This window comes from Notolepis coatsorum (genome assembly GCF_963971535.1).
Source record: "Notolepis coatsorum genome assembly, chromosome: 1".
NCBI classification, from domain to species: Eukaryota; Metazoa; Chordata; class Actinopteri; order Aulopiformes; family Paralepididae; genus Notolepis; species Notolepis coatsorum.
This window is the reverse complement of record NC_140165.1, coordinates 146,032,187-146,058,444: the sequence shown is the minus strand read 5'-3', so window position 1 is coordinate 146,058,444 and position 26,258 is coordinate 146,032,187. Positions and strand designations below refer to the sequence as shown.

The 26,258-nt window shown below is 40.9% G+C and overlaps 2 protein-coding genes across 3 annotated transcripts in view; both read left to right on the top strand.

Moving 5' to 3' along the window:
* Nucleotides 1-10,429, top strand: part of tcf7l1b (transcription factor 7 like 1b) — a 51,011-nt gene extending 40,582 nt beyond the window's left edge. Inside the window, exons 6-12 of one of the 2 annotated variants that reach the window (XM_084332159.1) lie at nt 83-185; nt 2,756-2,839; nt 6,973-7,116; nt 8,047-8,206; nt 8,672-8,779; nt 9,016-9,064; nt 9,572-10,429. In XM_084332159.1, the coding sequence (XP_084188285.1) occupies nt 83-185; nt 2,756-2,839; nt 6,973-7,116; nt 8,047-8,206; nt 8,672-8,779; nt 9,016-9,064; nt 9,572-10,017 (1,094 nt within the window). In that variant the 3' untranslated portion in view covers nt 10,018-10,429. Of the gene's footprint in view, nt 1-82; nt 186-2,755; nt 2,840-6,972; nt 7,117-8,043; nt 8,207-8,671; nt 8,780-9,015; nt 9,065-9,571 lie in introns of both variants that reach the window. The other variant, XM_084332158.1, reaches the window with a different exon arrangement.
* A 5,563-nt stretch (nt 10,430-15,992) lies between these two features.
* tgoln2 (trans-golgi network protein 2) overlaps nt 15,993-26,258 on the top strand; it is a 35,544-nt gene continuing 25,278 nt past the window's right edge. The window contains exon 1 of the mRNA XM_084316885.1: nt 15,993-16,145. Within this exon, the coding sequence (XP_084173011.1) occupies nt 16,082-16,145 (64 nt within the window). The 5' untranslated portion in view covers nt 15,993-16,081. The remainder of the gene's footprint in view (nt 16,146-26,258) is intronic.

The following is a 26,258-nucleotide window of genomic DNA, read 5'->3' as shown; positions in this document are numbered from 1 at the left end:
TCTGTCATATGTTTGATTCTGTCACTTGAACGAATCAGCAGCTCTTGTTTGTTTAACTTTGTCCCCTGTGCGCTCCCTGCAGGTATTCCTCGGACACCCCACCCATCAGAGCTCTCTCCGTACTATCCCCTGTCTCCTGGGGCAGTGGGGCAGATCCCACACCCCCTGGGTTGGCTGGTGCCACAGTGAGTCACTTCTGTCTTCCTTCACTCTACATTCACCCTGTCAACAACATTCACACATTCGGATACAGTTTAACACTTTGGTTGCCAGGCTTATATTCATAATAAACCATCCCACGCCAGCTCTATTTGTCTATGGAGAAGTTCCCCTTCTTTGCAGGGCTATAACTTTTTAAATTGTATTGCTAAATTGACATTACTATGGCCCATTCAACGTCAAGTATCTATTGTTCAGGGTGTAGCAATGTTATACTTTTTCATTCACATATTCATACTAAAATACGGTCTAAAGTATAAGTATGTTTTTATCGTTTTCTGCAGCATTCTCCAGAACGTGATTTATAGCCCTAAATGCATTATATTGATGATCAAATACAGTTTGATAGCGATCTGCGCGAGATAAAAATTTTCAAATGGACGTGCTTCTAGAAGTTACTACTTATCATCTGATGTTGACCAGATGGGGGGGGGTCGTTTATAATTCCGTGGCCAACGTTAGATGATTCATCTAGTGTGGGTGATATGATCATTAGAGCAGTTTGTATCGAACACGTTAAAAAATAACGCTGAAACTTACCGTAGCTTCCTCGTAGCGTTGGGCGATGAGCGTGGAGCAGAAATATTCCTATTATGGGATGTTGAAATATGCGATCCATCTCCAGGTTGTATAATAGTATATACGTCCAAATCATGTTGTTTATCGAGTTATTGGTAACGGATTGCTATCCATTGTGTCTAGCTTGAGTCCCGGGACTATTAGCGAGTGATCGGACCGAATTGGAATGAGCACCAGCTTCCGTTTCCGGTTTCCGGTTTGAGCGATCCGCCGATCGGCCACCAGATGGCGCTCTTGAACCGTTGGAGAGTTGAGAGGGGATCAACAGTAGATCTCAAGTCTCCGGGGGAGAAATATGATTGCGATCACAGATTTTTGAAATATTGATCTCAATGACGTGGTACGGCGTCTTTGGCAGAATGAGCATGGCGGGGAATGACGTGGTAAGGCGTTTTTGGCGACCAAAGTGTTAAAATGGTATCAACTAGTACAGTGCATTTAAGAGGATTTCATCTCTTCAAAGCTATGCACATGCCCTAGTCTGACACATGGATACCATTCAAAACCACAAGTCACAGGTTTGAAGGGCTGAATCATATCAAGGGCTGAATCAGAGTGCCTGTTTAGTCGAACATAGTCAAGCAGTGCATTGCCAAAACCTTGTTGAAAGTGTTCAAGTTGGCTCTTTAGCTTTTCTATCTTTGTTATCTTGAAACAACCACTTAGCTAGGGTTTATTATGGCCCTTTTCCATTACATGCTACAGGCTCAACTCAACTCGACTCCACCTGCTGCCTTTGGTTTTCCATTGGGCAAACCTTGTGGATAATACCTGGTACTTAAGAGTCGAGTTGAGTACCATGTAATGGAAAAGCTCTATTACTGGACTAGTTAGTTAGGGTCAAGTCAGGCAGGGAAAGGGAGAGGTCAAGGTTATGGTTAGGTTTCGACACGGCTAGATAAGGTTAAGTTTAGAAGAAGAAGAAGTCTTTATTCGGCATGCAGTAACACACACATGCGATGGGCGCCACACACACAGGAACACACACACATGCAATTTTTGTTGGGTTTCCGATGCAATTGAGTCTCTGCACTTGACCCATCCCATCGTACTTCCCCACAAGGGCAGCCGGGACTCCCGGCCACGCCCCGGGGACCTGTCCGTCTTCGTCAGGGACACAACAGCGTTAGCGATCTGTTGTGCATGTTTTTCCATTGGGTTTATCTTATCGGGGGGGGGGGACCCTTGCGAGCACGGTGAGACCATGCAAACTCCACAGAAAGGCCCGGGAGATACCCCACCTGGGTACCTAGCAACGCGGAAACCTGGTGCCCAAGCGGGAATTGAACCCTGGACCTTCTAGCTGTGAGGTGGCAGTGTTAACCACTACACCACCCTGTTTAGGCAGGAACTTAAATGGGTTAAGGTTAGGTGTTAGTTTTTAGAGTTTAGCGTTGAATCAGGGGTTGGTTGTCTATGCCCTTCACCCACCCTGGCCTACACTACTGGTGCTACACCCCCTGAACCTCCCTGAATGAATGGTATCACCTAGCGGCTAACCAGCAAATCAAATCGATTTACGGTTTTTGTTACCATGGGACTGTTTTACCTCCCTAATCTAGGCACAGGTGTAGCCCACTATATCAAAACAATAAAATATTGAAATATATTTGAGTCAGGAGGAATGAATTATGACATTTATGGGTTTTGCTATGTTATTTTTTGTAATCAATTACAACAGTGCTGTTCCGCGAGCGGGGGATGTGACTTGATGAGGAGAGGATTAGCGCTGCTGGGTTAACTTATCTGTCAGCTGTGTCTGACCCACCTCTCACTGCAGCCTTCTTTCCCTCTCTCTCTCTCTCTCTCTCTCTCTCTCTCTCTCTCTCTCTCTCTCTCTCTCTCTCTCTCTCTCTCTCTCTCTCTCTCTCTCTCTCTCTCTCTCTCTCTCTCTCTCTCTCTCTCTCTCTCTCTCTCTCTCTCTCTCTCTCTCTCTCTCTCTCTCTCTCTCTATCAGGCAGGGCCAGCCCATGTACTCCATACCCCCTGGGGGGTTTCGTCACCCTTATCCAGCGCTAGCAATGAACGCATCAATGTCCAGGTGAGTGGATCGTGTTCAGCAACAACCCCCATCCTCCCCAAAGCGAGATATTAATATGTGCTGGTTATATGACATGCTGTAATCATGTTTCTCACGCTTTTGTTTTTTTCAAACAGTTTTAAGGGTGAAGCACACAGCTGCTGTAAAACAGAATAACTCTCTAATTCCATTGTCGTGAATATGGTAGAGTTTAATGTGGTTTGAGGAAATGGCCTGAATTTCATTTTCAAGAACAATAGCTCCATGGTAATCATGCACAAAAAAAGGACCCCATGTCTTTTCCACTTCAGACAAAAGACTATCAGATCACAGACAGCCAACGGTGTCAGGACTACAAAGGAATGAGAGGTCTATAACAGAGACAAGTTCAGCCTTTTAAAGAGTGAACACGTTATTGGCATTCAGAACACATCTCTTCAGACAGCTCTGTCTTTCCTTTCAGTGCTAAACTAACCGCTCGACTACACACACACACACACGCACGCGCGCACGCACACACACACACACACACACACACACACACACACACACACACACACACACACACACACACACACACACACACACACACACACACACACATACACAAAGATGAAAGAGCTGGGAATCGATTAGGACAAATCAAAGCTCATCTGAACCTACACGTCCCATCAGACTTAACTCTCTGGCCCACTGTCAAAACTGGAAAGGTTTGTAGTGAGCCTTCCGGTGTTCGTATGAAATGAAATATTCAAAAGGGTCTCTCTGTGATCAATAGTATTTGTAGCTCCAGCCTAAAGACTGAAAGATAGACTGATGCGTTCAGAAAGACTTTCGCACACACCCCTAAACGGCAGTTTTATTTAATCATTAAAAAAGGGCACATATTGTGGAAAAACTCACTATTACAGTGCTTGTGCATTTACTATATGTGGGTCTCCGGTGGGCCTATGAAGACACAAACCGTGAAATAAAGAGAACCCAGTCAGATCTTTTTGGGCTTCCTAGGTCCGAAAAACATGTGCTTCAACAAGCCATTCAGATTTGCCTCTCTGTCATACGACAAGCAGGGATCTTAGATAATGTGTGGCCCTTGCTAAATGGCAGCTTGCTCGTAAAATGTTCTAATTTTCCACCGAATGTTTATCTAAAATATGTTTCTGACAGAAACGATAAGAAAAGCATGCTGTATCTTACCTCATATTTGATCTGCAATACCTACTTTTTTTTAAAAGATTTTTTTCTTTTGAGCATTTATTGCTTTTTCATGGTCAGACATGACCGACAGAGGAGGAGAGGTTGAACGGGAGAAGAGGCGGGGAAGACATGCGACAAATGTCACCGGGAGCGGGAGGCGAACCCGGGACGGCCGCGTAGGTGTGCGAGGCACTATGCGGTGCGCCACGAGGGTTGTGCTGCTTATCAGGTGTCAAGCAGGGTTTAGGAAACTACAGCAGGTATAGCTTCCTTACTGTTGGAATGGAATCTTGGATCCTATTTTACAAGTTCAAATGACTGGTTGATTCTTAGGGTTTCTCCAGTTTGCTCTGAACTAGGAAAAACTGCTTTTTCCTTTCCAACACCTAGAATGCCCTCCTCCAACTGACTCTGAAGGTTCTTCCTTCTTTTGCTACATTTAAAAGTATAATCTCCGACCACTGTGTATCGATTTATAACCGTCTCAGCAGATTTGTAAAAATGGTTTATTCTTATTTATTGTGCCTATACAGTATGTATGAAATTGCTGATAAACTATGTCTTGTTTTGTAAGCTCCTCGTCGCTGTAAATGAGGGTAACCATAGTGTCTTACGAGTTGAAATAAAGATTTGAAATGAAATAGGTGTATTCCCACGGCCCGATACAAGCAGGGATGGCGCCCCTCAATAATAAAAGTGGTATAAGGGGAGGTTGTGAGGGAAGTGTCACCCTCATATTCCACTGATATTTTACTAGGCTCCATTATTTTGGAGACTGTATGCTGCCGTATAATCTGTGTTTGCCACTGTTGTGGAAGGTCTTTTTTTAAATGTTCATCAAACTATAAAAGTTTAATGATAATAATAATAATAATAATAATAATAATAATAATAATAATAATAATAATAATAATAATAATAATAATAATAATAATAATAATAATAATAATAATAATAATAATAATAATAATAATAATAATATAATAATACACTTTATTGGTATAGCACCTTTCATACAAGAATCGCAGCTCAAAGTGCTTCATAGCAGAAAAAAGACAGGCACAAAATTTGCACATAAAGTGCAGACATATAAAATCACAGTTTTTCACATTAGGATCTAACATCCCAATAGGCCACCTTGTTTATGGTTTGATTATGGCAAAACATTTTATATATATATATATTTTTTTAAGAGTAAAATAGAATAGACATAGTAGTAAAATGATGCAATAGTGCAGTGCAATAAAATAGTTCTGAATGACTGTTTAACAGATTAAAACAGTCTTTACCTTTCCTGCTTGATACCCACTTTGACCCTTCAAACCTCCCTCTCAGGGTGCAGTTCCCTCTCTCATGGCGCAGTTCTAGGCGTGGGTCACCCACACAGTTTTAAAACCTGACAGTCTTTCTTCCTGCTTGATACCCACACAGTTCAATACCTGACAGTTTAGAACCTGTAATAAAAGAGTAAAATAGAATGGACAGAGTAAAATAATGCAATAAAATAGTTCTGAATTACTGTTTAACAGTTTAAAACCATCTTTACCTTGCCTGTTTGATATCCACAGTTTAAAACCTGACAGTCTTTCTTCCTGCTTGATACCCACACAGTTCAATATCTGACAGTTTAGAACATGTAATAATAAGTAATAAAAGAGTCAAATAGAATGGACAGAGTAAAATAGTTCAATGTACAGTACAATCAGCAGCAGAGTGTATTAAAAGGCTAAGGTGAAGAGGTAAGATTATCTGATTATCTTTAGGCTGTGGTTGGGAACCTTCAATAGACCAATAGTAGATGATTGTAATATTCTAGAAGGCACATAGTTGACTTTGCTTTGTATATAAGGAGGAGGAACTTGAAATCGATTCTAAATGTTACCGGAAGCCAGTGCAGGGTAGCTAATACTGGACTGATGTGGTCTCTACTCTTGGTTCTAGTTAGTAGCCTAGCTGCCGAGTTTTTAATGAGTTGGAGTCATTCTGTTTTTTTTTTTTTTATTATTAGTTATCATAGTGTCATAACCACTCATCATCAACATTAATGACAATGTGATCATTTGCCAAATACATTTTTATCTGTATACCTTTTAACAACAGTTTTAATACTGGTAGCCTACAATACAAAAGGGACAAGTTTGGAGTCTGGCTACATTTGGAGATGCTGTAAATTAAGGTATTATATACGTTTAAGTGAGAGTATTTCCAAAGTTACAATAGTGAATTGAAGTGAAGTGTCCTTTGTTTTCAAATGGTAGTTTTCGGCGAACAAGAGAAAATTGACTTATTCAGGAAGATGTATTCATCTTCAATATTTCATCTTGACCTTCATGAATAATCGAGGATGTTGCCTCTGCATAATCACAAACTTGAAGTATTATTGTACTATTGGTTAAAGGCAATTGTTCATTGTGACCCGTGTGACAGTCTATGTGGAATTTAATTAGATGTCTTTCCCCTTTACAAAGCAGGAGGATTTTCCAAGCATTTAACGGGAATGTGTGGCAGAGGTGCACTACAGCACTGCATTTTCCTCTTATCCGTTACAATGCGCCATTGTATTAACAATTGGAGAGCAAGAGAGAGACACTTTGTAACGGTGTTCTGTGTGCGCGGCTATAGAGGTCCCTCCACGGCTTGGCGCGTGGTGAGGAAAGTGGTTTCAGGTGTCAGGACATATGCGGTCACCATGGAAACAACACACTCCACTTTTCTCAAGGCATGGCGGAATAAAGGGGCTTTTGAAAAAGTCTTTATTTGAACAAAAAACCGAGCATGTGCCTCGGTGCGTATAGGGTTCTAGTCTAGACATAATATAGTCAACACACTGAAGTCGACTTTGACATCTGACTTTGCGGCAGATTGGTCAAACCAACACCTTTAACTCAGTAAAACAGAGGGTCACAGTAGAGTTGAACTGATAGTGTTGTTTTCTTCCCCTCTCTCTCTGTCTGCAGCTTGGTGTCCAGTCGCTTCTCTCCTCACATGATGGCCCACCACCCGCACCACGGCCTGCACCAGACGGGCATCCCGCATCCTGCCATCGTCTCCCCAGTCATCAAACAGGAGCCCATGTGTGACATGAGTCCCTCAATGCACGCGTAAGAGACACATATTTACAGCTTATGTAGAAACCTTTCTCAGGGTGGCTAACTCATTATTATTATTATCTATTATTATCTATTATTATTTTTTCTTTTAACATACATGTTCTATCATTTTCTGTCAGAAGTTATAATGGCTTATTTGCATAAAATTAATCTCTACTTTTTCCCCTTGATATTTTACTAAAACTGTATCTGGGATTTCATCATCTCTATGTGTTATTGATGAATTCAGAATATACATATAGTTATACTTTACAAAGGCTTTATTCCAGTGTATTAACCTGTGTGACATTGATAGGGATATACTGAAAAGCCTGGTTTGGCACACCTTGATATTTAATGGAACATATATGGCTTGATATTAGATGTGGAGAAATAATACAAATATTGCCAGAAAGGGGTGGTTAGGTTAGAGAAGCAGGCTTGTGACCAGAAGGTCACTGCGGGGAAGTGAATGAATGAACACTCTCCCCTCCTTCAAGACGCACTGTACCCAAAACCCCAAATGCCCTTGAGCAAGGTATTTAACCCCCAACTTCTGCAACAGTAGAGGACTTTGGTTGTACTGGGCAGCTCCCAGGTGTGAATGTGTGTAACTGGGTGAGTTGCTGAAAAAGAGCCTCCATGCTTATAGAACATACCCTGGGTAAATAAAGGTTAACAAAAGATAAGAAAGTGATCATTCTCCACTATTTCCTACAGTGTATAAAACAAATGATGATCACAACCACAACCTATTATCATACACGTGTACCTCTAAACCAATTAATCTCTGACCCTGCCCTCTTTTCTTGATCCTCCAATCACAACTGTTTCTGAGGAAACGGAAGAAATCAACCGTTTTGATTGGAGGATCAAGAAAAGATCATCAATTATGATCCATTCTCAACATCTTTTAAATGTTTTGGGTTGTTGTCTCAGCAGGAAGTCTCCTGGACCAGCAAAGAAGGAGGAGGACAAGAAGCCCCACATCAAGAAACCCCTCAACGCGTTCATGCTGTATATGAAAGAGATGAGGGCCAAAGTAGTGGCTGAGTGTACCCTGAAGGAGAGCGCTGCCATCAACCAGATCCTGGGAAGACGGGTACAGAGTAGTGTGTGTGTGTGTGTGTGTGTGTGCGTGTGCGTGTGCGTGTGCGTGTGTGTATGCAATAGATATTGGTTAAATAGTATTTGCAAATAATAGTCTCTTTTAACCTGCTTGGAATTCTAGATAGGTGAGGTTTGCCACATGAAGAAATGCATACTGTCTGTATGTCGGGGGAGGGGGTGCTGTGTGTACAATATGTGTAAACAGGAGGGATATTTGTATTTGCTCGAACTCTTGTTTGTCCTCTGCATAGGACAAAATAGAGTCTGAATATACTCTGTAAGATAAACCCTATCCGCCTGGCACTCCAAGCAGATTAAAACAATAACTAAGAATTGCTTGCCAATACTATTTGACCCTGATATTATAAGCCTGTGTATTATAAGCCTGTGTATTATTTATGTGACCCCCCCCCCCCCCCAACACTACCAATTGTTTGACGTATGTTTGTGTCCACAGTGGCATTCTTTATCAAGAGAGGAGCAAGCCAAATACTATGAGCTGGCCAGGAAAGAGAGGCAACTGCACTCCCAGCTCTATCCTGGCTGGTCAGCACGAGATAACTATGTGAGTAGAGACATTTGTCACATCATCTCTCTTGTAAATAAGTGTGTTGTTATTATACATAATCAACCCTCTTTTTGGTACAAGAACATTTTACAACGTTAGTAATGATAATAACGTTTGCTTTTGTTCTCATAAAGTTGTGGTGTTTTGAGGTGGCGTTGAGGCAGTTTGCTTTCACTTTGATAGTGTACAGTTTCTTTTTTTTCCTGACCACATTGTTTTGTTTATCTTTGCAGGGAAAACGGAAAAAGAGGAAGAGAGATAATAAAGACTCAACACCAGAGGGTGAGCAGACTTTTCGGTCTTCCTTTCTTCTCAAGTGATGGGACTACGCAAGCAGACACAGTCTTATTTATTTATTTGGGGGAATTAGCCGTTTCCTTTAGGAACACTTTTTTACACTAACTTCTCTCCCTCTACACTTTGACAAGCAGCATATGAGGTTCAATGCTAATAGTGGCAGGTATGTCTGCTGCTGTGTAAGATCCAGTCCACCCACAGTGGTCTAATACAGCTCTCTGACCTCGTCTCAGTGCCACACTTTTTATTGTGTTGTCTTATTATTATTATTTTTCATCCAAAATGTTTCATTTTTGTTGCTGGTGTATTTTTTGGGGGGGGGGGTCTCTGTCTGAGATCCTTCTTTGTCGATTTAATTTCCCAACCACACTATCGTAACCATTGCACCATGTAACGTGACGTGCGTCGATGAGGGACGTGTGAAGGCCCATTTACGTGCAGCTTTTTGAGAGCATAACCTCACAACTGAAACTTTTCCTCTCTTCCCCCCAGACTTCTCGATAAGGAACAAGAAGCAGTGTGTTCAGTACCTGCCGTCGGAGAAGATGTGCGACAGCCCCGCCTCTTCTCACGGCAGCATGCTGGATTCTCCGGCCACTCCCTCCGCGGCACTGGCCTCGCCGGCCGCCCCCGCCGCCACCCACTCGGAGCAGGCCCAGCCCCTGTCTCTCACCACCAAGCCGGAGGGTCGCATGCACCACCACCATTATCCCCACCCAGGGAAGGCTCCCGGATCCACATCGTCCTCTTCCTCCCACCCTGCCATCTCCATCCCAATTGGTCGCCAGTCGCCCATTCTCACTCGGCCAATTCCCTTCACCTCCCTGCACCACTCCATGCTCTCCCCGCCCTCCCCCTTCCATCAGGCAGCCCTTCACTCCCATCACGCCTTTTTCCAGTCACAGCCGCTCTCATTGGTTACCAAATCGAATGACTAAATCTACAAAATCACCCCACCCCCTCTCCATTTATTGTGCTGTATATTGCTTTTCTTTTAAATAGGTATTAGAACAACTTTTTTTCTAAATAATGAAAAGGAAGAAATATTATTGGTCAATATTTGATCGTCTCCTTTTCTACATCTCTCAATGAAACAAAATGTATTTTTTGTAAAGTTTACTGCAGAACTGGTTTCTTTTTTTTTTTGTTTTGATGCATTTATCCAATGAACCTCTTGTATAAAAGAACCAATGTACATAAAGTTGCTTTATAAAAAAAACAAAAAGGAACAAAAATAAATTCTCTTTCTAGCCAAAAACTTGATTCATGTTAGTATTAAGTTTAATTCATAGTACAGGCCAATAATTGCTACCCCCCTTTTAAACTCTCATGTGTGTGCTCCCTCTTTGACATGTGAAATAAACATTTGAAATGGTTTCTTAAAAGAAATGTCTCAATCTGATTTTACATGGGGTTTAGCCACAGGTGGATTTTTTAACAAGTTATTGTGGGTTTGGTTGTTATACCCAATTATGTTATAACCCATAATTGTAACCACAGCCCATTACAAGCTGACAACCGCTGTCTTTCGTAGGACTTTGGAATGTTGCTAAAGTCAACAAAATTATTTATTAAACTCATATTGAAATTGAACAAAAGTATGTTGCACACCTGTTAGGTTTATAGGTATTAACATGTTTTTCCCCCTAACGCCATAGTGTGACACATCGATTGCAAACATAATGTAAGTGGTTTTAGCAGCTAGTTTGTCTCTAGTTTTCAAGGAAGGAACAACAACAATGTTGTAGAGATGATGGAGAGGAGTCATAATCTGGTTTAATGTTTAATAAGGTGAATTCAGGCTAACCGCATGGAAAACACAAGTCTGAACCAGGGTAACACAACTTGAAGCCAAAAAGAAATACAAATTAAAAAAAGAATAGACATCTGTTCCTTCCCTGGAATATGGAGTCCCACAACAACGACACAAAAGCAGGTCAGCCCCCTCCCCTGCATGCGCCATACCCTGCTCTGTCTCCCTGTTTCTCTTCCATTTTTACTGTGTCTTTATTCACCATTTGGCACGTGGCTGAGGGTTTAATTAACTCCAAGGTAATGGAATGGAGCCCACGGGACCTCATTAGGCAATTCAATTAGTGAGAAAAAAAATACACAAGGTTAGGTTACAGTTTTTGGTGCTTTGGAGATTAGTTGTGCCAGAGATGGGCCAATTAGCCTCAAGCAGCCAGGGGGACTGGCCTGGAGGAGCTAACCTGTTGTCTGTCCCCTCACCCAGTGACGTGGCTGAGTTAGGCTTTAGACCTAACCAGGTCAGGACCTCACCTACAAAGAAAAAACCGGGAGCTGCCCTTGTTTCATTGTCTTCGACTTGATTCGACCCAATTGAGTGTTCAAGTTTCAATGTAATCCAGCAACATTCTTATTTCAATCAGAGTCCTACATCAATTGTTTTGTGGTGTTGCATAAAGTTTAATGGATTTGCGGTATTTTGCACAAAATGAGAAGGCAGAGAGCAACAGCAATCCCCATTATGGAGAATAATCTTCCTCAGATAATAGGTTACCTGTCATTCACAGTGTCTATAATCCATAATGAGCAATTTGTTCCTGACACAGCAGAAGGACACTGCTTCAGACAAACTTACCACAATCTAAGAGTGGTTCCTTTCTGCTCTGGACTTAAAGAAAACAGACTGGTGCTCACTGAGGATTTGTTTCCATTGTTGGCCCTGCGGTGAGATAGCAAGCTGTCAGTCTACCCCCTCTGTTTTTAGCAAATCATTACATATAATAAGTCTTTGCTTGTTTGCCTTTCTGTTTTACATCATTCCAGGCAGAGGCCTTGGTCTCTGGTGCCATAGCTGCCTGCTCTCAGCTACTCCAATCCGTCACTGAAATTACAGGTAATGAGTTGTCAAAAACACCCGGCCAGGCTCCCTCCTCAAGGCCACACATCTATTGCAATGTTGTTGTTTTTTTTATCCACTTTTTCTCCCCATTTTCTATTTTTCTCCCATCCCAATTTCGTGTTTCCAATTCTTCCCTCCCCTGTCTTGAACGTTGCTAGACTATGCCTCCCACTGGTCGGCTGTAGTGAGGATAGAAGCCTTGCATCACGTGTTCCCTCCGGTACACGAGGAGGCAGCCTGTCGCATCTTTTCACCGCAGCAGCTCGAACTCTCAGTGGCAAGGAGTAACGCGTGGGAGGCTCACACTGCCCCCGGCGTCACCTAACCGACCTGTAGGAGTCGCTGTCCACAACGTCCAATCCCCACCCACCGGCTTTCCCACCCTCTAACACTGCCAATTGTGTTAGTATGACGGCCGGCCAAGCCGGTAGCAACGCAGAGAGCTGGGCTCGATACCAGCATATCCTGCGTTAGTGGCGAGCGCCTTGCCCACTGCGCCACTCAGCCACATCTATTGCAATGTTCAATTCTCCAAAGACAATCTGCACCATTATGAAACACAGTCTCCAAGTGAATGACATCAAATGTATTCCTATTCCTGATCGGAAGCCATGTGAGGTATTTCTGGCTATACATTTCACTGCATATACTTCCAATATTCTTTCTGTGACTTTTAGTGGGTTGATTTATTAAAGGGAATAATTTGGGATTTATTAAAAGTAAGAATACATTCAATAGAATTCATTTAACCATGTATATTTATAGGTCAGACTTACAAGGCTCCACTGTATATGTATCTCTTAATATGTTGATTACAAATAGGTCTCTTGGTTAAAAATATGTAAGTAATGTGTTCAAATAATCGATTATTCAATTTAGAATTTGACTTTACATTTACAACCTTCCAGACGTCAAACTAGCCATTGAATTGGTGAAAATATTTTCCTTGAAAGGGGAAAAAAATAATTACAATTACAAAATGTTTAACCATTATAAACACAAACAGATCAGCCTACAGGGTGTACTGTATTCAGTCTAAGCAATGATAACGAACACACGTGCATCATTAATAATACCTATAATAGAGTTGAGAAACACTGAATAATCACCGGTCTGAGATTGTAGCATTAAACAATAATGGACCACAGCACCTCCCTGAAGAACATACCTGAGAAATTATAGACGGTCTGTACTTGTGAATAGGAATTGGAAGTAGAGTGTTTTTGGTGTATAGGTCACACAATGCATGGCACTAAAAACCTGTAACGCATGACTGTTCATCTAATAATATATTTGGTTGCCTCTCTACTCGACATCTGTCATCTGAGCACAAGGTCAGATTTAATAACATGTTAATTCTGCTCATTAAATTCTTGCCAGGGTTCTTTTTCTGGGCCTTCCTTTGATGCTGAATCCATTCCAGGTATTAACCCTTTGATATTTAAAAATGTGTGACGTGGACACGTTGCATAGAGGCCTGGAGGAAACCCCAATAAAATATAAATAAAATATAGAGAATATCACAACCATTGAGATTGAGAATATCATTATCATCATCATCATCATCATCATCATCATCATCATCATCATCATCATCATCATAAGAGTTCGATTTATTTCCCAGCAGAAAAGCGTAGATCTTTACTACATGTATTTTTTAACAGAAGCTATATGTTGACATAAAATTACTCAAAATGTTAGAACTGTTAAAATTATGACTATGAAGGCTCCTTTGATGTCTGTCCCCTGGATATCCACAAAATCAAGTCATTTCAGATAAGCCAATCTACTTCCTTTGAAATATTGCATAGCATACATGGGTTACCCTGATTGGCCCATCAGTCAGTATGTCAATAGTCTGTAGTTGGAAAGGATATCAGTTAGCTAGTCCACAAACAAGTAATGAAATAATTTGCTACAATTTAGTTAATTTTAGTGGTTAAAAAACATCCACAGCAACTGTGACAATGTATTTATCACATGCTAGCACAGGTTAGGGAATGCTAATCTCCCATAGCAATTGATCATACTGGGCTCATTCATTTGTTTACATTTGAAAGCTTAATTTATTATGATACTAACTTGACATCTCCTTTCAATGAACAGAAGGCCACGCCCCCTCAACATACTCACAGTTGGCTGTGCTCAGAGATGCACTAAAACAGTTCAAATGTAGGCTACTGTAATAAATCAAATTATACATCTGAAGCTGATACTCTGAAGCTGAAAATGATACTCATGACATTAACATTCCATAATAAGCTATTTACAACTTGAATTAAAACATCATTGTACTGGATCTTTAAGAAAGATATTCTACCTTATACTCATCAGTTGGCCATTTGCAAATAAACTAAAATTGTTCCAATGGCAATTGTCCACTTTGCATGAAAACACAAAAGACATTAGGTACTGTTTCTTTTAATGTCCAGTCCACACAATGATAATTGTTAACATTAAACTATACATGCTGTGGTCTTCAGTTATCTTAACGGAATGAGAATGAACATGCTCCAAATGACAACAGGATGTGAATGCTGTGTGTTTACTCCATGCCTGCTCCCAAAGTGATACTAATGGATTGTTTCTCTAGTGTTCCCTGAGCTAACAGCAAGGCTCAGCTGGTGTATGGCTGGCTGTGAGCTTAAGAACCTCCATTATGTATTATTCATACCCGTTTGACCTTAAAGAGGGGAATGCAAATGAACCTCAAGAACGATCTGACTTTTCAAAATGTCAAATAGCCTGCCATAATTAAGACACGTTCATTACAACAATCCACAGGTCTCCCTCATCCAGCTGAGATGTAAAACACATCCAAGTAACATTTAGTTGATTATCCTATTTTACTAAAATCAGGCGAAGGCAAAGCTGTACATATAGCAGAGAGAAACATAATTGGTCTTATATTATTACACAATATATAACATCACCACAGTTCACATGTAGCCTATAGGTAGGGGAAGTCAATATGTGTATAAAGCAGGCCTATTCAACTAGCCTCCTGCGGGCCAGATATGGCCCCTTTGAAATTATCTATGGCCTGCAAGAGGCTGTCTGCAAATCTGACCTGTTACTCTTTTTTAAAGCACATGTGCTGTGATTGGCTGTAACGTTGCACTTCTGTAACAATTGATTGATTGATTGAAAAGTTTATTAACAGATTGCAGAATGGGTACAGTACAGTACAGCTCAATACATACAATTGTTAAGGGGATGCAGACCAGAGAAAGACTTTCGTCTTGTTTACATCAGGGTCCCCCATTTTCAATTCATCATAACATATATGACATACATGACATACAGATAGACAGTACTGCTACATCTATACATTTATGACATATCAGATTTGCAAATACAGTACTGTTTGTGATACAAAAGTGTCCAGAAAAGGAGTGTATATACATTTGGCGTAGAAACTGTACATTGGAGGAGGTTGGATGTGTGGGGTGGGGTTGGGTGGGTTGGGTGAGGGCTGTACATTGGAGGTGGGGGGGGGGGGGGGGGGGGTTGGGTAGGGGACACACACACATTTTACACTGTACATTGGAATATTGACAAAGCCTTACTTGGTCATTTACAAACCTTGTAACCATAGATTTCCTACTGTTTTGTATGGACTGGCTGCTGTCTGGAATTGATTTCAATGACACCATAAAGTGAAAGAAAGGGGATGCACGTGATTCGTTTATTCCATGTAGTAAATATATCTATTGACATTGTCATTATACTGTAAGAGTTAATTGTAGCCATTAATTGAAAATGTATTCTGTGTGGCCTACGAACCCCCAGTGATTTCCTTCCTTCGCGTGAAATATTAAATAACAGAAGTACAGGGTAAAATTCTGTCAAATAGGTACATACATTTTATATTTCGAAATGAATGTCTCTACTGCCATCTGCCGGTCAGGTCGCATAATAGCGATAAAGTCTCCAGAAAATGGATTAAACGTCATGTCTCCAGTTAACCTATGCATGGCAGTAGTGAGCCGCAGACACAAATTTGCAGTAGTGGCATCACATCAGAAGAAGAGTGATGTAAAGGAAGAAAGTACACGGATGCGCTTGTCAAAATCCAATTTTTGTCATATGAATCACATTGTCGTGTGCTTGTGTTGTCTTGAGTCAGCATAATGCAGAATATCTGTGTGATAGTCCTGCTCACAGTCTTCTATCTTTGCTGTAGCAGCATCAGAGGTAAGTGGAAGTGTTTTGACAGACAGTATGCTTGGAAGCGTCTGTTAATTTTTTGTTCGTTTACTCATCTCCAGCACGCGTTAGCATGGTGTAATCGGATCTAACACAATGCCTAATAAAATCGTACTTTATAGAAAATAAATAAAAGTCGTACGTTATGGGTACCCACACTGCCTGTTTGACGGTGGACAACTTTCTGAATAGTGTGTGGGTTTCTTGCTACATATGGCATAACGTAGTACAATATGGATGTCTTCCTGAACAGTGGGGGCTCACGTCAAGGTACAACACACGGTAAGGGAAGGACTCTTCCTGTATAAACAAATGACCCATTGCGGTGTCAACTTAAGCCAACCTCCTCTCTATTATAGCCTATGATGGGCCATACAGAGGCCTGATCAAGTCTATTCAAATGTTGTATTGTTGTCAATATGAAATGAAAATGGGGGACCCTGATGTAAACAAGACAAACGTCTTTCTCTGGTCTGCATCCCCTTAACAATTGTGTGTATTGAGCCGTACTGTATTGTACCCATTCTGCAATCTGTTAAATAAAGTTTTCATTCATTCATTCATTCATTCATTCATTCATTCATTCATTCATTCATTCATTCATTCATTCATTGTCATAACAATACATACCAAATTATTATGGGAAGGTCTCTTCTTTCATTGGCAATAAAAAGGACCCTATAGCAACTTGTTCCTGTTTGCGGACGACTCAGCCCTGCTGGTCTCTGACAAGAACAAGTTACAGGTTGAAAAAACCCTCAGCTCGGAACTAGGCAGAATCTGCATATGGCTCGCTGATAACAAACTATCATTACACATGGGCAAAACAGAGTCCATTCTCTTCGGTTCAAATAACAAACTCAGCAAGACCGACGGCTTCTCAGTTACAGTGGGTGACAATATTGTCACAAGGAAAGATGAAATTACCTACCTGGGTTCCATCCTAGAGGCTAATCTCTCCTGTGACAAAATGGCATCCAATGTAATAAAAAAAGTCAACCAACGAACTCGATTCTTGTACCGGATCTCCTCTCTGGTAAACAAGAATACCCTGAAGACTCTGGCAGGAGCACTCATTCAGGGGTACTACGACTATGCTTGCACCTCATGGTACCAAAGCACCTCAAAGGCGCTAAAAACAAAATTACAAACATCTCAAAACAAACTGGTCAGACTACTGCTTGACCTTACTCCTAGAACCCACCTCACCCCTGCCCACTTTGACAACCTAGGATGGCTTAGAGTAGATGACAGAGTACAGCAACTTGCAATGGGCCTGGTCTACAAGATACACTACACGACCAAGGTACCCATGTACATGGCAAAATACTTCCCAAAGGTCAGTGAATACCACGATCACAACACCAGAGGGAGCTCCACAAATCATGTTAAACCCAGATTCGGCTCAAATAAGGGACTAAACACGTTTCGCAATTATGCCACATCAATGTGGAACGCCCTACCCAAAGCTGTAAAGGAATGTGGATCACTACCCACTTTCAAAACCTCTCTCAAGAGACACCTACGGGAGACTGCAATTCAACACTGGCCCCTGTAAATATCCTAACCCAACCCCCTCCAATGTACAGTCATTTACCTAGTATGGTTTTGTCAATAGTCCAATGTACAATTTTGTTTGTTTGTACAGAGTCTCCCCCCCCTCAATGTACAGTTTTGCTTGTCTATACAGTGTGCCCCCCCCCCCCCCAACCACCTCCAATGTAAATTACCCAGTATGGTTGTCAATATCCCAGTGTACCCAACCCCCCCCACCCAACCTCCTCCAATGTACAGTTTCTACGTCAAATGTATATACTCCCTTTTCTTGACTCCTTCTGTATCACAAACAGTACTGTATTTGCAAATCTGGTATGTCATAAATGTATAGATGTAGCAGTACTGACTATCTGTATGTCATGTATGTCATATATGTCCTGATGAATTGAAAATGGGGGACCCTGGTGGAAACAAGACGAAAGTCTTTCTCTGGTCTGCATCCCCTTAACAATTGTGTGTATTGAGCTGTACTGTATTGTACCCATTCTGCAATCTGTTAATAAAGTTTTCAATCAATCAATCAATCAAGGAGGAGGGAAAAAATGTCACTTTAACCCATTCTCTGCCGGGCATTGTACCCATCCTAAACCATCCTCTGCCAGCTCTATTTGTCTATGGAGATGTTCACCTTCTTTGCAGGGCTATAACTTTTTAAATTGTATTGCTAAATTGACATTACTATGGCCCATTCAACATCAATTATCTATCATTCAGGATGTAGGAACGTTTTACTTTTTCATTCACACATTCATACAAAAATAAGGTCTAGAGTATAAATATGTTTTTATCGTTTTCTGCAGTATTTCATAGAACGTGAGATATAGCCATAAATGCATATATTAGATCATCAAATGCAGTTTGATACCGATTGACGCCAGATTAAAAATGTCAACTGTACATGGTCCTAGACGTTATGACTCATCATGCGCGGATGAACGGAGGGGGGGGGGGGGGTAGTTTATAATTCCGTGACCGACGTTAAATGATTCATGTAGTATGGGTGATATATTGATCAGAGCAGTTTGTATCGAAAATGGTAAAGAAAAACGCTGAAACTCCTCGTAGCGTTGGATGATGAGAGTGGAGCAAAAAGATCGCTATTATGGGATGTTGATCGATGCGATCCATTGCCGGGTTGTATATTACTAATACACGTCCAAATAATGTTGATTATTGAGTTATGGCAAAGATCCATATCCACGGTGTCTGTATTGAGCCCCGGGACGATCACAGAGTGGCCGGACGAAAATAGGGGACGGACCAAGCACTTCCGGCCACTTCCGGTTTGGCAACTCGTCGATCGGCCACGAGGTGGCGGTATTGAAGCGTTGCAGAGTAGAGCGGAGTCCTACAGCACCAGCCAAGACTCCGTGGGTGAAATGTGAATACCATGACGAAAATATGAAATATTGATCTCAAAGACGCCTCACGCCTGGCAGATTACGATGGCGGAGAATGACGTGTTAACACGTCATCGGCAGAGAATGGGTTAAGGAAATAACTTGTTGTGGTTATTGTATAGTATAGTTAGTAATAGCAAGTATAGCATAGGGACATAGAGTAAAACTGTATATTGTATAGTAGTGTACATGGGACCCAGTGCCTTTTCATAAATTTGTATTGCTTTATAAAAAGTAAAAATACGTCAGGGGGGGGGGGGGGGGGGGGGTCAACGCTTAGAAAATAATAAGGCAAATAGCATTGGCACATGAAATAGTAAAACATGTTAAAAGTGATGCTGGGGCGTCCTGGTGGCTCATCACGCTAGCGCATACGGCATACCATGTGGTCGGAAGGCAATACCTCATTATTAATCTTGGCTAATAAAAAGAAAGCATACAGTTCATATTCCCTTAATTTAATCGTCGTGGGTGATTCTCATGAAATCTTGATTTCAAAATTTCAAACATAATTTTTTTTAACAAACTTGCATCAACACATTTCCTTTTCAAGCACTATAAGCCAGGTCTAGAGTATATGTGAATAATAATTAGAAAATATTTATTTACAATTTAACACCTTTTTGAACACATTTTCCAAAATAAGTCCTTCAAATTCTCATTACCGCAACAGTCTTAAAACTTCAAGACAATTTTTTTTCTTTTTCTCTCCATACAGTCAACATATTCTTAAATAATAGCGCTGCCCGAGGCTGGGTATGATACAGTCAACATATAGCAAGAGAGAGAGAGAGAGAGAGAGAGAGAGAGAGAGCTCCCGTTCTACAGTCAATATACAGTGTTATCGCTGCACAGACCCGGCAATGCCCCTGACCCTCCACCAGAGCAGAGAGAGAGAGAGAGAGAGAGGGAGAGGGAGAGAGGGAGAGAGGGAGAGAGGGAGAGAGAGAGAGAGAGAGAGAGAGAGACCGAGAGAGAGAGAGACCGACCGACCCACCCACCCACCCACCCACCCACCCACCCAATACTAAGAAGATCCTTGACTAGGTACAGACTCAGCGAGCACAGCCTAGCCATCGAGATAGGCAGACCTGGCTCCCAAGCAAAGACAGACCCACTGCACACAAGATGAGGTGGAAACCGAGCTCCACTTCTTAACAACCTGCCCACTATACCAAGACATATACCGTACTTTTCGCACTATAAGCCGCACCGGACTATAAACCGCAGCAGCTAAATTGAATGATGTGTACATATATAAGCCGCACTGGACTATAAGCCGCAGGTGTTTTAATGTTTAATTACCATATGTAAGGGTTCGTGCACAGAGGGGATTGTCACAATACTGTCTGACAAATAAGAATTAACTCATTTACAAGTTGTATTAAGTTTAGCAAATAAGGGAACAGATAAATAACATTTCAATGCAGTAAAAAAAGCAATATTTTCGGGTTTGGTCCACATATAAGCCGCACCGTTATATAAGCCGCAAGGTCGAAAAATGGGGAAAAAAGCCGCGGCTTATAGTCCGAAAAGTATGGTACTTCCCACAAATTGCAAACACTCAAAGAGACTTTTAAAACATGGACAATAACTCAAAACTCCCATACCTACTGGGAGAAATACAAGAATGTGAAATAAAGCCCATTTGAATTGAAGAGAGAGATAGATAGAGCATGTCTGTGTGTGTTAGAAAGAGAGAGATAGAGAGAGAGCATGTGTTTGTGTGTGTTAGAGAGAGAGCATGTATATGTATGTTAGAAAGAGAAAGAAATATATAGAGAGAGCATGTCATTTTGTGTGTTAGAGAGAGCTATAGAGCATGTCTGTGTGTGTTAGAAAGAGAGAGAGAGAGCTTGTGTGTTAGAGAGAGAGAGCATGTCTGTGTTAGAGAGAGAGCATGTATGAGAGAGATAAGCAAAGTAGCAAGGAGCCAACGGCCGACATCAGCTAAATAGGCTAACTGCAAATAGAGTAGCCAGGTACTGACACCAGGTACACACCGTTAGCTACAACAGCTTGGCTCAATATAACATTAGCTACAACAGCTAGCCGGCCCGTTTGGCTCAATATAACGTTAGCTAGCCGGCCCGCTTGGCTCAATATAACATTAGCTACAACAGCTAGCCGGCCCGTTTGGCTCAATATAACGTTAGCTAGCCGGCCCGCTTGGCTCAATATAACATTAGCTACAACAGCTAGCCGGCCCGTTTGGCTCAATATAACGTTAGCTACGTTAGCTAGCCGGCCCGCTTTGGCTCAATATAACATTAGCTACAACAGCTAGCCGGCCCGTTTGGCTCAATATAACGTTAGCTACGTTAGCTAGCCGGCCCGCTTGGCTCAACATAACGTTAGCCAACATAACGTTAGCCTTAGCCACGATAGCTAGCCGGCCCGAGAGAGAGAGAGAGAGAGATATAACCACGGCGGGAATAGAATAGAGTTCATTAAAAACTCACCAAACGTCCAAGAGGATGGAGACAACCGCGTGGAGTTGAGGAAGTTCATCTGCCGAATGACCGTCCTCTTCATCTTGGCATAACAATGCTGCACGCGCTCTCTAGGTTAGCTAACGCTAGTTAGCCTTTAGCTAAGCTAGCTGCTAGCCGACATCATCATGGCTATCCCGACTGAACCACACGTTAGCACTCGATATTATAACGTAGCTAAAGCTAACTAGCTGTCCCTGCCTTTAGCTAAGCCGACATGGCTAGCCTGACTGAACTGTCTAACATGCAACAACTTTCATCTTCAGTCCATCTGCCGAATGACCGTCCTCTTCGTCTTGGCTGGCATAAGCATAACCTCCAATGCTGCTCGTGCGAAATAGTCAAACGCAGCTGACGCATGCCGGCCGACTGTACACATGTAACCCCTCCCTTCGTTGAAACCAATAGTATGTCTGCTGCAGAGCCCCAGAGCTCCAATAGTGAGTATGTCTGCTGCAGAGCCAGGAACAAGTCAGACACATTCTACAAACGTGTCTAATGTGAAATATATAAGCAAAACTAGATTTTAGGTCTGTGATGAAAAAGGGCCTCGCGGGAAGGGGGGCCTCGCAAAAAAAAATAAAAATAAAAAAAATAAATAAAAAATATTTTTCTTATTTTTTTTTTTGTGTGAGGCCCCCCTTCCCGCGAAGCCCTGTGCGACCGCACTGCTCGCACACCCCCTGAGGCGGCCCTGAGAAAAGCGTATACATTTTCACAGTTTTAAGAATTTATTATTAACAGTCATAGACACATACCTGAAACTATGAAATAATATATATCTTTAAATAATCATTTTTAGAATAGTTTGTCATATTACTCTCATTACCGCAACACCTTCTGCAGTTGACAAATTTTTGTGATATTTCATGGAAACCTGAATTTGTCTTAAAATGTCATTGTAAACCTGAAAGCACATAACAAATAGATCATGGACATGCCTTTAGAATCAAATTCTAGAACATTTGTGATGTCACAGTATGATGTCATAATAGACATTCTAGAACAGTGGTGCCCAACCAGTCGGCTGATTTCAAGTAGATCTCGATTAATAAAACTTTATTAAAATTTTTTTTTTTTTTTTTTTTTTTCTTTTTTTGTAAATCAACTCTGCCTCTCTTTGTTAACTACAACAAGCAATGCTGTTTGTTATTTTAGATGAGATCGGACTCGGCACTGACAGATTTGTGTTCATTATGCTGCTTTTATAAAGCCTCAAATGACGGCTTACAATATACAATTTTGGCTGGTAGCTCTCGGCTAGGTGGTAAATTAAAAAGTAGATCTTGGTTCAAAAAAGGTTGGCCACCCCTGTTCTAGAACATTTGTGATGTCACAGTATGATGTCATAATAGAACATTCTAGAACATTTGTGATGTCACAGTATGATGATGTCATAATAGAACATTCTAGAACATTTGTGATGTCACAGTATGATGTCATAATAGAGGCATCACCCACAATTTCCCTGCACGGAATTGTCTAGTTTTACTTGCATCCCAAAATTTAGGTAACACAACAAATTACATAATTATGAAAACCTCTAATTTACTGTCTTATTTGTCAAGTTAACAGTGAACCTTTTTAATGAGAGATTATTTCAGGGCTTGCCAACTCTCACTGACTGCAGTGACTGGATGCTTTCATAAAATTGCAACTAAGGCATTTGCATATCCTCTCAATCAAATTAAGAAAAAAATGCATTTGTTCAGCTCAACTCACAACTTTATTCTGTTTAACAACATTCAGTTTAAAAATACAATAAGATGCAATCAATATACAGAATAATAACAAAAACAAACAAAACCTTTCAGAACAATCACTGGTTCAGGTCATATACTTCAAAAAGTGCTATAAAAAAAAATAAAAAATAACTCAAACAATCACACATATTAGGCCTGATAAGCAAAATGTGCAACTCTGAACCTTGCTTAGACAATACAATCCATATAGGCCTAAGATAAATGTGTATATTCTTGTTAAAAACAAGTAGGCCTGTACAAAATGAATAAAAAAAACAAGGACACAATCATGACAAAATGGTTGTCATGTATAAAACATGCTTAGACCTGTAGAACCCCCCCACCCCACAACACGCATTTACACAACACCAGTGCTTTAGACACACTTCTTTGTGTATTTAGCCCAGATCTCAGCTGAAACACTAAAATGACGTGCAGAGGATGTGGCAGGTAGTGGCTCCAGGATGACACATTTGATGTCGTCCAAGTAATACCACACTTTCTCTCCATTGAACCTCCGAGATGGAATGTAGAATTTGTTCTCTCCAGCACAATTCATCATGTCAACTTAGGGCTGGGCGATATAACGATAACGATAAATATCACGATATATTTTAATAATCGATATCGAATATCGAAATTAAATTTTTTTTATTTATTTTTTTTACCTGCAACAGGGCAGTTTTAAAACCAGAGACAGTGGACAGACTTGTCTTTCTTGCCTGCAACTTAAAGTAATGGCTTTGCTTGTCCAAATGACAATACTGACCAAATTCAGATTTCTTTTTCTCTTGTCCATTTATTTTGTTTGCTTTCTAATTTAAAATACATTTTGAAACCGTCTGTACACAGTAGGCTATGTGTGATAGCAGAACTAGACTCCAGTCACGAGTCACAGTGCACATGTGCGGTGGTTTGTCCATAGGCCTGCCGCGATAAGCAATAAATCGATTAATTGCCGCGATAATTAAAATGAATGCAATGATTTTGACGGGCGCGATTAATTGCTATTTGCGCGTTTGTTTTAATGAGGCGGAACCAGTGCCCCTTGCAGTCTCTCTCCGTGTGGGTTGGCCGCTGGCGTTACTACAGAGCACAGCACGGGAGCTCCGTGGGGCAGTAGCAATGCCACATATAGCTTAACTACATTTCTCAATAGTGTTGCTCCTTTTAACCAAGTAGCGTTATTTGTAGTGTAACGTTAGAATAACACAGAATAACGTTAATACTAGGGCTGGGCGATATGGAAAAAAATCATATCGCGATAACGATATGATAATTTTATTTTATTTCTCGATATCGATAATTATCGAATTGTTATAAGTATAATTTTTTTTTTTTTTTTTTTTTTTTTAACAACAGATGTATGTTTATTTTGCAGCAATTCTTTGTCATTGCTGCCATCTTTAGTGTTACATCCCCTCACACTCCAGTTCTCAGGCTGCAGCTGGTTTAAAAGCTAAAGTAAACCGGCTTCTCTGCTGGCTGTGGCTCCAGAGGAGTTGAACAGTTCTGGCTCTGCTAGTTTATTTTCTATCTTTTGGCGCTTTATTGGTGGACAAACATGTGCACTGTGACTCGTGACTGGAGTCTAGTTCTGCTAGCACACATAGCCTACTGTGTACAGACGGTTTCAAAATGTATTTTAAATTAGAAAGCAAACAAAATAAATGGACAAGAGAAAAAGAAATCTGAATTTGGTCAGTATTGTCATTTGGACAAGCAAAGCCATTACTTTAAGTTGCAGGCAAGAAAGACAAGTCTGTCCACTGTCTCTGGTTTTAAAACTGCCCTGTTGCAGGTAAAAAAAAATAATAATAAAAAAAAAAAAAAAAAAAAAACGATTTTTCGATTTTTTTTTAATTTCGATATTCGATATCGATTATTAAAATATATCGCGATATTTATCGTTATCGTTATATCGCCCAGCCCTAGTTAATACAATTACATGCATCATTGTTTACAATGAACGGGTGGGGCTAGTCAAAGCACTGGAGACGGGGACAAGTTAAACATGAATTAATTTATTATAACGGGTCGTTTTCGAGTCGTGCTGCAGTGCCTACGCACCACAGCTATTCTATTATATACTGCTTTGACGCTTCCTCCTCATCGTTGATTGCCTGTAGTAGCTGCATCTAACGTTAGTAGCTAACGTTAAAACTAAAAAACACAACCGGACGAGACAAGTTGTCGGCTAGGATAATCACAACAATACTTCCGGTCCGGTCGGTGGGCTTCAAAATAAAAGTCTTAAACCGGAAAAGACGGAGCGGTGGGCTTCAAAATAAAAGTTTTGGGAAATAAATGTCTCAAAAAAAATCTCTAACCGGTCGCAATAATATCGCTTATCGCGATATTTTCGGGGGCAATTAATCGCCCAGCAAAATGTGTTATCGTGGCAGGCCTATTTGTCCACCAAAAAAGCGCCAAAAGATCGAAAATAAACTAGCAGAGCCAGAACTGTTCAACTCCTCTGGAGCCACAGCCAGCAGAGAAGCCGGTTTACTTTAGCTTTTAAACCAGCTGCAGCCTGAGAACTGGAGTGTGAGGGGATGTAACACTAAAGATGGCGGCAATGACAAAGAATTGCTGCAAAATAAACATACATCTGTTGTTAAAAAATAAATAAAAATGTTTTTATTTTTTTTTATACTTATAACAATTCGATAATTATCGATATCGAGAAATAAAATAAAATTATCATATCGTTATCGCGATATGATTTTTTTCCATATCGCCCAGCCCTATGTCAACTTCATATTGATCATCCACAATCTGTAAAGGACATAGGTAAAAGAAAAAGTACAAAACAGGACTCAGGATTTACCATTAACAAGTAACCTAGTGTCCATATCTAAAACTAGTTCTACATACCTGTGTGATGGTGCCAGGGAACAACTCTGCATC